Below are 16,458 nucleotides of genomic sequence, written 5' to 3'. Positions count from 1 at the left end.
TGGAAGAGAATCCTAAGCAGGCTCCACACAACCAGTGCAGAGACACCCCTAGGGCTCCATCTCACAAAGCGTGAGATCATGACCTGAGCCAAAACCAAGAGTCAGGCGCTTAAGCGGCTGAGCCACCCAGGAGCCCCTCAGTGTTACACTTCTATATCAGTAGTTCACCAGATGAATATGTAAACTGAACACAGTCTTAATGACATTAATGGACAGGATGAGGAGGTTGGGGAGGCTAAGTGGAAGTCTAGAGACAAACAGAGTTGGCACACTTATAAAATAGGCACAATGAAAACAACTTTGGGACACCTGGGTGGCTCAGTCGTTTGATTTTGGTCATGGGATCAAGCCTTGTGTCAGGTTCTGTGCTGAGCATGGAGCCTGCTTAAGAGTCCCTCTTTATTCTCTCCCTCTGCCCCTCTCCCCTGCTCGCACACTCCCTCTATTTCTTTTTAAAAAAATTAAAAGAATGATTTTTTAAATCAGTTGGATAAAGACCAATTATGTCATAATTAATGTTATGATAACTGGCTGATCATATAAGGAAATAAGTTAGATTCCTACCTCATGTATTATATCTAAGTGAATTACACTTGTGTAAATTGCAAATGCATTTGAGATTGAAGTATAAAAATAAGAACAACCACCACCAGAAATAGCTACGTAAATAAAATAAAAACTGAATGAGTAACTGAGGTGATGAATACATGAACAAATGAGAGGAGAGAACTCCAACAACTCAAATACAAAATGTACTTGTCTGCTTTCCTTGGTAAGGGGCTTGCTAGGGCTGTCAGGTCATAGCTCCTTTAATGTGCGCAATGCCTCTGTCTCAGTCCGATCATGCCGCTATAACAAAATATCACAGACTTGTAAACAATAAAGTTTATAAATGTGGCTTATAAACACTAAAGTTCATTGCTCACAGTTCTAGAGACTACCAACAGAGTCAAGTGAAAGTGCTCTTCCATGCTGCAACTTTTGGTTATAACCTCATATGGTGGAAGGGATGAGCCAGCTATCTGGGACCTCTTTTATAAGGACACTAATCCTATTTATGAGGGCTTCCTCTTTCTGACCTAATCACTTTCCCAAAGGCCTCACCTCCTATTACCATCACTTTGGGCATTAGGTTTTCAATATGAATTTGGGGGAGACACAAACATTCAGACCATAGCAGCCTCTTCTGCAGCTTGTCACTTTATGATCACCCTTCAGGTACCCAACTCATAATAACCTCCAGCAGAATTCACCTTACCTAACTTGCCTTACCCGGAAGAATGTCCTCTTAGTGGGAGGGATCCATTTTAAATGACTTCCAGGCTGACATCATGCAGCACAGGGTGCCCATGTCCATGGAAAACAGGTACTCTTCCCTGTTAGAGGAAAGGCAGCTTGTTCCCAACCCAGCTGCCGTTCAGCTTCCTCAAGCCTGATTCAGATAGTAGTCTACTGTGTCCTCATGCCCAGGAGAACCAGAGAAAGCACCCCCAGAAATCATAAGGGAAAAGAGCCAACAAAATGAAGCATTTAAACTTCTATACATAAAAGTCATATCTGCAAAGTTAAAAAGTCAAACAACAAAATTGGAAGTGGGCCAAGATTTTGACAGAGTTCAAAAGAACAAAACTGCACAGTCGGGATAGTATGATGTTTCTCTGTCTTTTGTTCTTTATCACTCCCTCCTGTGGTATTTTAACATTGCAGATATAATAACTATCTGTTTATGGAGGTCATGGATGTACCTTATCCATGTACCTTATACATAGAGTAAGTTATCTGCCTTCTCTCCCCCCAGGAACAGGTCATCAAGTGTTGGGAGCACTATCATCCCTGCTGAGAACGCATAGGGTAGTAATTACCTTTCAGGAGAAATAAATGATGACAAGAAGGGGGTACAAAGGGACTTCTTAGGTGCTATCTGTATTGGGTTTTTTTTTTTTTTGTCTTGATGCAGTAATATGTGTTCCCTTTTTGAAACTTCATAGGGTTCTATACTTACAATTTGTTTTCTTTTCCTTTTTTTAAGTTTATTTATTTCTTTTGAGAGTGAGAGAGACAGTGTATGAATGAACAGGGGAGGGGCAGAGAGAGATGGAGAGAGAGAATCCCAAGAAGGCTCTATGCTGTCAGCACAGAACTTGACATGGGGCTTGATCCCACAAACCATGAGATTATCACCTGAGCTGAAATCAAGAGTCCGTTGCTTAACTGGCTGTGCCAGCCAGGCACCCCAATTTGTTTCCTTTTCTATATGTATGTTATAGTGTATGTATAATGTATATATTTAGTGTATGTATAGTGTAATGAAAATTTTCCTTTAAGAAGTAGATCCAATACACAAATAGGCAATTAAGAAAAGAAAAAGAAAGATTAAGTGGCCAGTGAGCCTGTGGAAATACTCTGCCCCAATAGTCAAAGAATGATTAAGACATAGTTCCCATTTTTCACCTGATTGGTAAAAGTTAAAAAAAAAAAAAATCCCAGAGTTTCAAAGGAGTAAAGGGCACCCTTATAAACTGTTGATAGAGTATATTGGAAAGCAATTTGAAAATGTATCAATAAAAAGCCATTGAATTCAGCAATTTCATTTTGAGAAATTTAGCCTTAAATTTTTTGAATAAGTGTTCAAAGGTGTATGATCCAGAATAATTACTACAATATGCTTAATAATAGTAAAAACTGGGCGAATAAGTGAATTTCCAACAATAGAAAATTGACTAAATATACTTGGTAGGTCTAGTTAACCTAATCTTAACATAATGTTATTTAACCATGTAAATACTATAAATGTAGTTTCTTAGCACCGTGGTTGAGAGCAGAGGCTCTGGGTTTAGTTTGCTTGGGTTCAAATTCTAGTTCTTCCCTTTGACTTGCTAGGGCCTGAGATAAACTCTGTGTCTTCCTAGTAGTCCTCAGTTTTCTCCTCTGTAAAATGGAAAATAGATTGTTAAGAGAATTAAACAAGTGTTAGAACAGTATGTATATTATGAGCCCATTTTTAAAAATATATTTTACTTGAATATTTGCATGATACAGATGGTTATATTGTATTTTGTATTTAATTTCTGATTCTTCCACAATGATCTCGTATTTCTCAGGTCAATTATTTCCTTAAAAGTCAACAGGAGTCTAAAATGAAGGCACATATGAAAATAATTCTGACATTTTCAAGACTTGCCCACTGAATCAGACCAAATTTTCCGGTCTACTGAAGGGACCCCGCCACAGGCTATGTGGATTCTTTAGCTTAAACTGCTGGTTCTCAAACTTCAGCTCACATCAGAATTACCTGCAGGGCTTGGAAAAACACAGGTAGTTGACCCCACCTACAGAGTTTCTGGTTCAGCTGGCCTGGAATAGAACCCAAGATCTCAACGTTTCTAATGACTTCCCAGATGATGTTGATGCTCCTGTTCTGGGGACTAAACTTGGGGAACCACTGGAAACTATGTTGCATAGCTGACTTTCTTGACTAAATTAGTCAAACGTTTTCCAAAATGCAATGGTCTTTTACTTTATCACATATGCCTGGGAGCCGAGGTGTATAAATAAAAATTGTAAAGTAGGTAAGAGACAAGCCAGAAAATCAGTGAAACAAGTTGGTTTTGGTCTCTGCATCTGCCACACATTGCTGGTGTAGATTTCCAATCCAGAAAAGGTTAAATTCAGGGAAAGGAAAGAGAAGCTTGTTTCCTTTCTTCCCCTTCCCCCACTTTTATCCTAGGAGAGTGTTTCCTTTCTCTGCTTTCTTTTCTTGGGTAAGAGCAGATGTGTAGTAACAATATATTATTTTAATACATACACTCTAGAAGCCCTTTGTACTGCTAGTAACTGTTAGAAGTTCACTTTTAGGAAAATAAACTCATGGAATACGGCAAGACTAAATTTGCACCAAGCAAAGCTCATCTCTGTTTGAAAAGGAAAGCTTAGTGCTTGATTCAGCTCATCAGGGAAACCTGAATAGTAAGCATACCTCAAAACTGCATAGTGCAGAATAGTCACTCAAATTATAATTGCAATTTTAAGAAGTAGCCTTCAAATAGCTTCATCTTAAAAACATCAGAAGGGACACATTAACTTAGGAATCGATGTGACTGGATAAAATAGGAAGTTATTTTCCATTTTCAAGCTTCGGTTGTGATGTTTATGTTAGTTGTGATGTACCAATTTACTGAAATTTCTGTTTCTCAGTTTGAGAACGTGGTCCTAAATCATTTGATAATTTGTCTCCCTCTTTATCTTCCTGGCAACTTGTCTGCTATCATTTCATTCAAATTATCAAGGCTCTTTCTGGTATCATTTCATTCAAATTATCCAGACTCTTTCTGGGTTTCTTTCTCAAATATTTGTGTCTAGATCCAGAAAATGTACACTCTCACTAGCCTGAACTATTGAAAAAGGGGCCAGCCTGAATCTGCAAAATGTCTAAATTAAAGCAATTTCAAATAAATATCATCTTATGGCCTTCAAGTTACTATGAGATTGAGCAGTTTCTAAGAAATTGCTACCAAGTAGAGATCTTGTTTTCTTTAAAAAATAAAAGCAATTTAAATTAACACCATTTTATGCAAATCAATGCTATAAACATGCTTTAAAGCAGTGGATTCCATGAAATAAGCTATAGACATCCCCACATCAATTAGTTTTACCTTCATAATTTAGATGGCAAAACCCAGTTCTCCTCAGACCAAATTATTGTAAATTCTGATTAATGAGACTTCATTGTGTTTTTCTTAAGCCTCTTTATTTTTCTTTAATAGTATTTTTAAAGGGAGACAGACTCCTAGGGGAATTGTTTGGGAGTAGGAAAATGAAAGTGTATCTTGGTTTCTGAAAGGCTTTTGGCAATTTCCAGATACTTGTTAGAGTTCTGACAAGGTAATTGCCCTTCTCTTGACAATGACAGAAATTACAGCACAGCCAAATTGCAACTAGCAGAGAAATTTCTGCAAGTGCAGATTCGGCCTTGTAGGTTCAACAGAGTCAAGCGAGCATAACAATTCAACAAGATATCCTGGTAATTTTATGTAAGTATAATACTTAGCAGCAAGGTAATGCCTGGATGATTGTACAAAGTCAAAACTTGGAATTTCAGATTATGTGGATCGTCCTCTACCCTCTCTCCACGCACACAAATAACATACAATGAGATATATGAAGCCTAGAGATTTAATAACCTGCTATTCCATGCTTTTGTAGTCAGTAGGGTGAGGAGTCAAGACTGGACACAGTTCTCCTAGGTTCCACTGAAGAGCTCTTAGCACTACCCCATACTGTTCATAGCTAAAATCAGAGACTATCTACATCGAGGATCACCAAAGTATCCCAGCTGCACCCTGATTTTGTACTGCCTACAGGTCAGAAACACTTTTACAATTTTAAGTGGTCACAAAAAATAAAAATAAGAATAATATTTTGCAACATATGAAATTAAATGGAATTCAACTTTTGGTATCCATAAAAGTTTTATTGGTACACAGCCATAGCCACTCTTTTGAGTATTGTCTATGACCACTTTCACTTTATAATGGCAGAGCTGAATAGTTGTAACAGAGACCACCTGGCCCACAAATTCAAAGTATTCCCTCCTGCCCTCTATAAAATGTTTGCTGTGTAGATAAGCCCTTGCCATCATAGCAACTAGGGAAGAAGAGTCCTCTAGATTAAGCAATTGTCCAGATTTCCAAATCCAGTGCAAATCAACGTACATCAAAGTTTTGTCTCCTTTATTTCATTTAGACAAAAAAAAAAAAAAATCCCGTTACATCCAAACACGCTAAGAATACAGATTAACTTTCACTGACATCAGCACCTATGTATATCCTTTATAGCCACTGATATCAACTTGAGGAAGACCAAGGGTATTGCCAATGTCTACCCCTATCTTCCCACACTCAAGTCCCCATTTCAAACAAAGTGGCTCAGATGTGGGCTGATATTGGTGGTACAACTGGAACAGCCAGATGAGCCTGCTGGCAGGTTGTCATAACAAATAACCAGTCTGATCAAGTCTAAAAACAACCCACAAACTGGATATTCTGGAAAAAATGTGACTACAGTCACAGTTTGAAAAAGAGTCTTCACGTGTGCCAACAGAAGACCTGGCGTGGTGAAACAGGTTTGTTAATAACACCCACACTCTTTACTATTCAGTTTGAAGGCCAGCAGTCTTTATGTTCTGACTAAAGAATATGAACCAGTCAGTATCAGTAAAACTCGAGCAGAAGTATACAGTCTATAAACATAATATCGGTACTTTCTCCTGCATCTCATTTTTATTGATTTGACTGATGGCACCTAGCCCAGTGTTTGGCACATGAAAATACCATTGAGAGAGCTGGGAAGAGGATACACCCAGCTTGTATTTGTTCTTTTATTCACAAAGCAGCTCTTCAGTATCCCATTGGATAAATAAACCTTCAGGATGAGAACAAATGTGAATATATACAGTACATAGCAATTTGGAGATCCATTGTCACTAGCTAATTTGTGGCTCTTGTTGACCTTCAGAGACTAAAAACCAAAAACAAAACCAAGGTCAGAGAGAAAGAGAAATAAAATTACTGTGGATTTATTTGTACCTTTGGTTAGGAATATAGTTATACTTTCTTGGGATTAAAAAAATGCCCATATTTACATAACAAAGAAAAAATGTTGAGTATAATTTCTATAACTACCCAAGTACTCAGACTACCAACTGCAGTTTGACATGAATCAGGCATCATCACCCAAATTAGGATATGGCCTGAATATTTACAGAAAGCAAACTTGTTAAGTTTTTGTGACTACTTGGTTTTCCCATAATCTTCCTACATTTTTAGTTCCTCAGTGTGAAGAGCAGGAAGAAAGCAGCTCTCTATTAATACAAATAAGCCATGCTTTTCAGTTTTCCTTAATGAACCACATTTCACCCAAACCAAACCAGGCTAACTTTGAGAGTCATGGCTTCTTAAAGTAGAAAATGTCTAGCAATACTGAGACTCTCTCCTATATGGTTATTTCAGCCAGGGGCACCAAACAGAGAAATTCCATGATAAGGTGGGTTGGGAGAGGGGACTGTTGTTTTCTACAAATGAAGATAAACTCCTACATGCAAAACCATTTATAACTTATACATTAGCTGTGAGACATCTGGTCATAGAAATTGGCATATTTTAAAATTAGTATACTATCCACTTGACCACTGGAAATCCAGAAGAAGGCTGGATCTGTAGACCTAATATGGACACTCCATTTCCTCTCTTCTCCCTCTCCTTAAGCTAGGGCTAATGATAAAGACCTCATAGAGGGCAATTCTTCAGGACGTTCTTGGACACACCCATTTCTTATTAGTTGAGTGGCTGTTTGATTGCTTACAACACATTCCATATTATCCTAAGGATTTTTGGTGATGCAGTTGTCATAGATAGGCCCTGGGATATGGCAGATTTGGGGAAGATGAAGGTGGAGGCATCACAGAGAGTCACCATGAACTTCTGGGTGACTGGGCCAGGACACAGTTGTCACCTACCTCTCTGGGAAAGAAAGACTCATGGAGAAATTTACCAAGTTGGCAATGTTTGGGCACCCTTCATCCTTGCCCAATTCTTCAGGTATTTTCAAGGTGGAACTCATTACCTAGATACCTTGTTGCCCTGGGGGCCATCATGTGGGGGCTTCCTGACCTTCTCCTATGTGCCATCCCCTACCCTGGGCTCAGTTCTGTCTTTATACCCCATCAAAAATCAGCATGCTACTCAACATGCACCTACCATGTGTCAGTACTGCACTAGTCTCTGTGGTTGCCAAGATGAACATCCTACGCACAGTACTGGCACCCTGAGGGCTCTTTCTGTAGTAGAGAAGATGGCTCCATCACTGTTCTTAGTTCAACTTCATAAGTGCTATAATCATTATGTGATGAAGCTTTTGTGATCTCGGAAGAAAATGACCAAGTATGCCTGGGAAAGCTGAAAACAGCACCTGAGGAAAGATGTCATCTTAGGTAGATGTCAAAAAATAAGTGGGAGTGGGACACCTGGGTGGCTCAGTTGGTTAAGCATCTGACTTCGGCTCAGGTTATGATCTCACAGTTCGTGGGTTCGAGCCCCGCATTGGGCTCTGTGCTGACAGCTAGCTCAGAGCCTAGAGCCTGCTTCAGATTCTGTCTCCCTCTCTCTCTGACCCTCCCTTGCTCATTCTCTCTCTCTCTCTCTCTCTTTCAGAAATAAATAAAAAGCATTAAAAAAAATTTTTTTTAATTTCTCATCAAAAAGTAAGCAGGGGCTACAAGAAGACCATTCTATGTGGAGGAAAAACCACTCCCAACATCAGGGAAGCCTAAAACTGTACTTCTTTCTCCCAATCTCTCCAGAAACTTTGAGGAGAGGTAGCCAGAGGCCGCTCAGTTATTTAGTGGAAGAGCTCAGGCCAGAAACCAAGGATGTCATGCCCAGGCCAGTGGCCTGTTCACTACCTGTCGTGGGGCCATTCCCTTTGGATGCAGACTATGTTAGGTAAAAACAAATAGATGAGTGATTATGTACCCATGTCCTATCTTCAAACTTTAGTATTTCTTTTTTCTCTGTATCTTTGATAATAAAGGTTTTTTATTCTTAAATAGTTTATTGTCAAGATGGTTTCCATATAACACCCAGTGCTTATCTCAACAAGTGCCCTCCCCCATACCCATCACTCTCCTTCCCCTCTCCCCCACCCCCATTAAGCCTCAGTTTGTTCTTAGCATTCAAGAGTCTCTCATGGTTTGCCTCCCTCCCTCTCCCCAACTATTTTTCCCCTTCTTCTCCCTCATGGTCCTCTGTTAGCTTCCTCCTAATCCACCTATATGCGCAAACATATGGTATCTGTCCTGCTCTGCCTGACTTATTTCGCTCAGCATAACACCCTCTAGTTCCAGCCATGTTGCTACACATGGCCAGATTTCATTCTTTCTCATTGTCATGTAGCATTCCATTGTATAGATAAACCACATCTTCTTGATCCATTCGTCAGTTGATGGACACTTAGGCTCTTTCCATGTTTTGGCTCTTGTTGAGAGTGCTGCTATGAACAGTGAGGTACATGTGCCCCTAGGCATCAGCTCTCCTGTATCCCTTGGGTAAATTCCCAGCAGTGCTACTGCTGGGTCATAAGGAACATGAAACGATAATAAAGTTTTAAATAATAATTTAAATTTTAGCTTCCCTTCCCCCAAGCTTGAGTAAAATTGATTCTGCTGGAATACTTGTTTTCCTTTGGTTTCTGACATTTTGGGGGATAAATGAATTCTGAATTGAGAAGAGAGGCCACCAGCCATCTGTTGTATGACAGTGTGACCTCTCAGGAAGGGCAAAGATGGTACATGAAATGTTCTCTTTCATATTAAATTCAAAATAAAACTTCGAACTCACTAATTAATGCCTTCTCAAGTTTAACCCTTCATCATTTTGGCACCAATAAGCAAGGTAATTTACCAATTTAAATAAAATTCGATATCACACTGTATAGTAAAATATGCTGACCTTTAGGTTGAAAAAAGCATGTTTATAAGTAATCCCGAATATGCTAACAATATTTTTCTAACTTAAAGCTGAGTTAAATCTGTTTCTGTGTTCCTTGGTTGCAAATTACGTATCTCCACTTGTACATTTTTGTGTTTTGTCCAATGAAGCATCCCCAGCACCGCTGTCCAATAAAAATATAATGCAAAACACATATATAATTTAAAATTTCTAGGGGCACCTGGATGGGTTAGTCGGTTAAGTGTCCGACTTCAGCTCAGGTCATGATCTTGTGGTCCATGAGTTCAAGCCTGGGGTCAGGCTCTGTGCTGACAGGTCAGAGCCTGGAGCTTGCTTCAGATTCTGTGTCTCCCTCTCTCTCTCTTTGCCCCTCCCCCACTCACATTCTGTGTCTATCTCTCAAAAATAAATAAATATTATTTTTATTTTTTAAAAATTAAAAAATAAATAAAATAAAAATAAAATTTCTAGTAGCCACATTTTAAAAAGTTTAAAAAAACACATAAACTTATTTTCATTATAGGTTTTGTTTGACCCAATATATCCAAAATATTACCATTTAAACATGTAATCAATTTATAATATTTATATTTTACATTATTTTTACATTTACATTACATTACATTTTACATTATTTTTGTTATTATTTTTGTTTTGGTGTACTAAACATTCAAAATATAGTGTATATTTTACTCTTACAGGACATTTCAGTTCAGACACTAAGTTTTCATTGGTTAAAGTGAAATAAGTAGAATATAATCCTACCGGATAATAAAGTTGTGTTCAGTGGTACCTATTTTACAGTGCTTCAGTTTTTAAGTTTAAATAATGTTAACTAAAATTAAATACAATTTAAAACACTATTGCACTAACCACATGAAGCTCATGACTACCATACTGGACACTAGAAGTGAAAATGATGGCAAACAGAAAAATATGAGGATCGTTAATATTTACTCTTACTAAAGCATGAGGGATTCAGTATAAGAAGCAGAATGGTAAAAGCATGAACTTTGGAGTTAGGCTGAATTATCTCTGTTGGATTTTATCTGTGATCTCTTTACACCTTGGTTTTCTAATCTATAAAGTAATAATACCTGCATTACTCGGCTTTTAAGATTAAATGAGAGAGCTTAAAGAGTAACCTTTGAAATCTAACACACTCCAAAGGTTCAATAATTTGTAACTAGATTTACTAGTATCTATAGGTGTCATGGGATCTGTTTGCCTTTAAGTGTGGGGCACCTCTGCAAGGGTTACAATTTATTTAATCACCTGCAGGATGTAAGGAAAGGGAAGAGAAAAATTGTGGTATTTTTTTTGTAGATTTTATTGCATTATCTATACTTATATATAAAAGTACACCAATCATTAAGTGTATACCTCAATAGATTTTCACAAAGCAAACATACCCGTGTAACCAACACCCAAATCTAGAAACACAGCATTTAGAGAATCTCAAAGATCTCCTCATGCTCCCAACAAAATTAACCACTATCCTAACTTCTAATATTAGTTTTGTTTTGTCTGTTAGGTTTGTCTGTTTGTAAACTTTATTTTTAAGAGTTAGAGACAGAGCACAAGTTGGGAAGGGGCAGAGAGAAAGAGGAAGACCTAGAATCTGAAACAGGGTCCAAGCTCTGAATACAGAGTCTATCAACACAGAGTCCAGTGCAAGGCTTGAACTCAGGAACGGCAAGATCATGACCTAGGCCAAAGCCAAACACTTAACCAACTGAGCCACCCAGGTGCCCCAGTTTGGAAACATTATATAAATGGATTCAGCCTGTCTGAATGTGTGTCAGACTTCTTTCATGCAACAATGTATTCGTGAGATTCTTTTCTCATGCAACAATGTATTCGTGAGATTCTTTTCATTTTGTTGTGTAGGGCAATATTGTTCCTTTCATTACTGTGTTTAATTCCACTCTGTAAATATCTCCACAGGGCATTTAATTCATTCATTCTGTAGCATGTGGACATTTGGATTGTTTTTTGACTGGGGCTATGGCAAATATACCTGCTACGTACACTCTCACACATGTCTTTTGGTGATGCGCTGGATTTTGAGTTTTTGATCTTATTGAGGAGGGAAGACTCACTCATCCTATCATTTCATGTGCAGGAAGCTTGGATAAACATAAAGAGTTGGAGAACCTTGTGGCTAAGTTCCTGAATGTAGAAGCAGCTATGGTCTTTGGGATGGGATTTGCAACTAATTCAATGAATATCCCAGCACTAGTTGGAAAGGTGAGAATTTGTTAACTTATTTGTCTTCTTCTGTGTGCCTAAGAATTACAACTCTGAGCAGGTACTATTAGAAGTATTGCTGAGAAGGTCTTTTTTTCTTTTCTTTTCTTTCTTTTTTTTTTTTTTAGGAAAAGCTGATTGGATGTCCAGCTTTTTATTTTTTTAATTTTTAATGTTTATTTATTTTGAGAGAGAGAGAGAGAGAATCCCAAGCAGGCTGATATGGGGTTCGATCTCATGAACCGTGAGATCATGACCTGAGCTGAAATCAAGAGCTATACATTTAACCAATTGAGACACCCAAGTGCCCCTGGATGTGCAGCTTTTTAAATAAATATAGCAGTTTAGTCCAGCAAATTTGTTCATAATGATATTTCGGTTATAGAATTACAGCCCTAGATGTGGGTCACATTTCATCTTTGATGATAGTTTAGCAAAAACAGTTAAATGTTTAGGCTCCCAAGTCCCCATTTGCAATGCAGCAAAAACTTATTGGGCATTTATTTGAACAAAATGTTTTGCTCATGCCACTCATTTATTCATTAACAAGTGACTTACTGAGAAACTACTTTGTCCTCATATGAGGCAAGACACAGGACATATAAAGATGAACAAGACTTGTGCCTTGTAAATTTATGTAGTTTCTAGGCTGTTGGGGGAAGCAATACACCATATAAAATAGGATGACCACCACAGAAAAATCATGCACAGACGGAGAATAGCAAGAGTTACCTCCAAGCTCTTCTTGAGAAAGACTGAGATGCTCGTGCAAAGTGGGTGACATGAGGACTGAATCTGTTACTTGTCTGTCAGGTTTTTTCTTTAAAGTAAGGAAGAGACAGCAGCATGCATAAAACATTGGGCTTTGGAAGAACTAGAATGTATGGTAGTAGATGAAAAAAAGACTGGAGATGAAGACAGGTGCCAAATTGCATAGACCTTGTCATCCTCCTTGAATGTTGGAAATTCTTTTTTAATTTTTTTAATGTTTTATTTATTTTTGAGAGAGAGAGAGACAGCGTGAGCAGGGGAGGGTCAGAGAGAGATGGAGGCACAGAATCCGAAGACAGGCTCTGAGCTAGCTGTTAGTACAGAGCCTGATGCAGGGCTTGAACCCACGAACTGTGAGATCATGACCTGGGCTGAAGTCAGACACTTAACCAACTGAGCTACCCAGGCGCCCCGAGTGTTGGAAATTCTTGCTGAGGAAAATGGGGAAGTTGATTGGCTGGGCTTAAGTAAATGCCATAATCATATTTAGGTTTAAAAACTCTAACTCATGACAACAATGCAATGTATTATCTTTGACTGGATTCTGTACTGGAAAAAATAGAAGGAAAGAAAACAACTCTAAAAGACGTTGACATCATTAGGACAGTTGGGAAGATGAATTTGTGCTGTCTCTTAGGTGATAGTACTACATAAAAGTTGGCTTTCTTAGGTGTGATCATTGCATTGTAATTTAGCCAGAGAATGTCCTTGTTTGTCATAAGTGCATGTTGAGGAATGTAGGGGTGAGGGATCATCAGGTTTACAAGTCTCAAACGTTACCAAAAAGTTATAAATACACACACGCTCGCTAGAGTATTGATGGCTCTTGCCCAAAAAACTTACAATATGTCATGTGTGAACTTTCTAAAATATGAGCAAGAACTCAAAGCTTCTGGATGGTCACAAAAGATAAATGGCCACCATAGTTTGTCTCTGCAGTTTTTTAATGCTAGAGCAATTTTATAATATAGAAATTTTTAAATTAAAAAGGAAAATAAATTTACAACTGTAATTTATAAGAAATAAATTTGATTGATCTTTTTCACTTGTCTCAGACTGACCTGCCATCCATGCTTTCCCAAATGCAAAGGTTTTAACTGGAAAGCCATGATACTTTTATCTATAAGAGTATCAATACAGAGGAGAATGAGAATTGGAAAACAAGAGCTTGAAAGGCCCTGCAGAAAAGATCCCTGCCTTCCAGAAGGAACACACCAAAAACATCTCAAATAATCCAACACACAATTAAATAACTCCAGCAAATCCACAACCCACCCAAAGTATATCCATTTTCCTGTCGAACATCAATTCTTTAGAAAATGCTAGCTGGCATTTAGCCAAGATCTTAAATGATCTTCTCTGATGAAAATCAAATGCAAATGATTAAAGATGTAATCCCTTAAAATAACCCCCATGGTCATTAGCTTATTGTCTATAGGATTTTACCCATATAGACACCAGGTGAAACTCTGGGCCTTTTAAAATGAAAATGGGTTTGGGATGTGTGTTACAGGTCTTGAAGTGTCTATTTCCAAATGCTGTTTTTCTTTAAGTTTATTTATTGGCCTGTGCTTTGTGTGTTTGCTTTCTGAACAGGGATGTCTCATTTTAAGTGATGAGTTAAATCATGCATCTCTTGTACTCGGGGCCCGACTCTCAGGTGCAACCATAAGGATCTTCAAACACAACAGTGAGTATCCATGCATCTCCCCCAACATATACTGCTTGCTTCTAGAAGACAGTAAAGATTACTGATGGGGCTTTGTCCTTGCTCTTCAAAGTGGAAACTTAGCCTCATGAAACACAATTATGTTTATATTCACTACTGGCTTGTTAACCTCTGCTGACCTGAAACAAATGGTTGAAGGGCCTTAAACACCCAGATTGCTAAGTGTAACCAAAACACATTAGTGTCACAATTATTAGTGGTCTCGCAGTGCAGCCTCTGAAAACATGACTGATCTGTTAGGACTGACATTTAATTATCAGAAGTGTTAAAACTCTTCTTTTCTATAACTCTGATTTAGGAAAGTTTTAAGACTTAAGTTTTATGTTATCGTCAGATAAAATGTGGTGTTCTTCCTTAGAAGAACTCCTTTCACTATTCCCACCCAGCACATGCTTACAATCTAATAGGAGAGGCAGATATGTATCAATCGAATACATTGTATCGTACAATCGATACAATTGTATCGAATACATTATATTGTAACTGTATCGTAGGTTAAGTAGAAAAAGGGCCACAGCAATATCAGGCAGTGGTTGGCCAATGGACCTTTACATGCTTACCAAAATAGTGAAAATCAGAAAGATGACAACATCAAATATTAGTAAAGATATAAAGCAACTCTTGCCCATTGCTATAGGATACAGTTATACAGCTTCTTTGAAAAACAACTTGCCAGTCTTATAAAGTGAAACATATCCCTATACCATGATCCATAAATTTTGCACCTTGGAATTTCCAGCATATGTCCACAAAAAGGCTTGCACAAGAATGTCCATAACAGCTTTAGTCCTAATAGCCAAGACTTAAAACAACCCACATATCTATCAACAGGAGAATGGAAAAGATCTGTCCTATATTCATATAATAGAATATAACTCTCTGATTTAAAAAAACAAAGGAATAAACTACTGATACACACACCATGGATGACTCTTAAGAAAAATTATGTTTAATGAAATAAACTAGACAGAAAATAGTATATAGTGTATGAGTTTGTTTATAGCAAATCAAAAACAGACAAAACTAATCTGTGGTGATAGAAATCATAAAGATGCTTGACCCTGATTGTGAGGAGGGAATTGGTGAGAAGAGGCATAAAGTAACTTTCTGGGGGGATAGAAATATTTGATATTTTGATTGGGGTGATGTTTACATTCTTATTAAAATCATCGAGTTTTACATTTAAAATATGTCAATTTCCTTGTAAATAAATTTCCCCCAAAATATAATCATTATCATATAATATCTTTGGTATTAAAGAAAAAAGTATGGGCTTCACCCCAAGCATTTGTATCCTTGTTCTATAGCTTGTTAGCATGTGGTCCTAGACAAATTACTTAACCTTCTTGGATTTCAATTTACTTATTCCAAAAATGAGGATAATTACAATGCCTGATGCATTGATACATAGGTGAAGGCATATAAAGTGCTTAGCACAATGCCTAGCAGTGAAAACTTCTGAGTCACTTGTGTCTGCTGTGTTATTATGATTATTATTATCCTCATCATTTTCATTGCCAGTGCTACCAAAAACAGTAGAATACATCATGATGACCCAGAAGAATGCAGAGGTCATTTCACTCTGGGGATTGCATGAAATGGATAATATTTGCCATAGACTTTGAAGGATTAAGAGAACTCTGATCAGGGATATTGGAAAGGAAATTTCAAACAGGATAATCTGGAGTGTGTAAAAAGCAGCAAGACCTCTAGTGTGAGACTGAACTACTGGAGAAGAGCTGAAAAAATAAGGTCTTGGCCAGTTAATGAAGAACCAATAAGATATATGTACATATATACATATAAATACATATATGCATATATACATATATACACAAGATATATGTACTTCAAGAAGTGACAAAAGGTGTTTGGACAGTTCTGCTTCATTCCATGCTGTTCTCTGGATGAACTGGCTTTGCTCAAAGCCTTTAGTAGCCCTCCTCCGTGTCTAGTGGCAGTGAAAACAAAGGTATAAGCTTTGAGTTGAGGTAAAGCTTCAAACAGCCTCAGATGGAAAAGACCATCTGCTTATGGATTGTAAAGATCAACTGTCCCCATCATAGTTTTCATACACCTTCTCTATCCTGCATTTGTTACTATTTGGAATTTAACCCAAATTCTACCATTCTCTAGATTTCCCTTGGCTGTTCTATAGAGATGATGATGGAAATAGAGATAGATAGATGATGATGATGATAGATA

General features: G+C 37.7%; 1 protein-coding gene across 1 annotated transcript in view; it reads left to right on the top strand.

Annotated features, from left to right (window-relative positions):
- SPTLC3 (serine palmitoyltransferase long chain base subunit 3) overlaps positions 1-16,458 on the top strand; it is a 103,251-nt gene that overhangs the window by 21,014 nt on the left and 65,779 nt on the right. The window contains exons 4-5 of the mRNA XM_077777543.1: positions 11,629-11,753; positions 14,121-14,214. Coding sequence (XP_077633669.1) covers positions 11,629-11,753; positions 14,121-14,214 — 219 coding nt within the window. The remainder of the gene's footprint in view (positions 1-11,628; positions 11,754-14,120; positions 14,215-16,458) is intronic.

Source organism: Crocuta crocuta, unplaced genomic scaffold (genome assembly GCF_008692635.1).
Source record: "Crocuta crocuta isolate KB4526 unplaced genomic scaffold, BGI_CrCroc_1.0 scaffold187, whole genome shotgun sequence".
Taxonomy (NCBI): Eukaryota; Metazoa; Chordata; class Mammalia; order Carnivora; family Hyaenidae; genus Crocuta; species Crocuta crocuta.
Note: the sequence above shows the minus strand (reverse complement) of the source record. Positions and strands in the feature narration are given on the sequence as shown.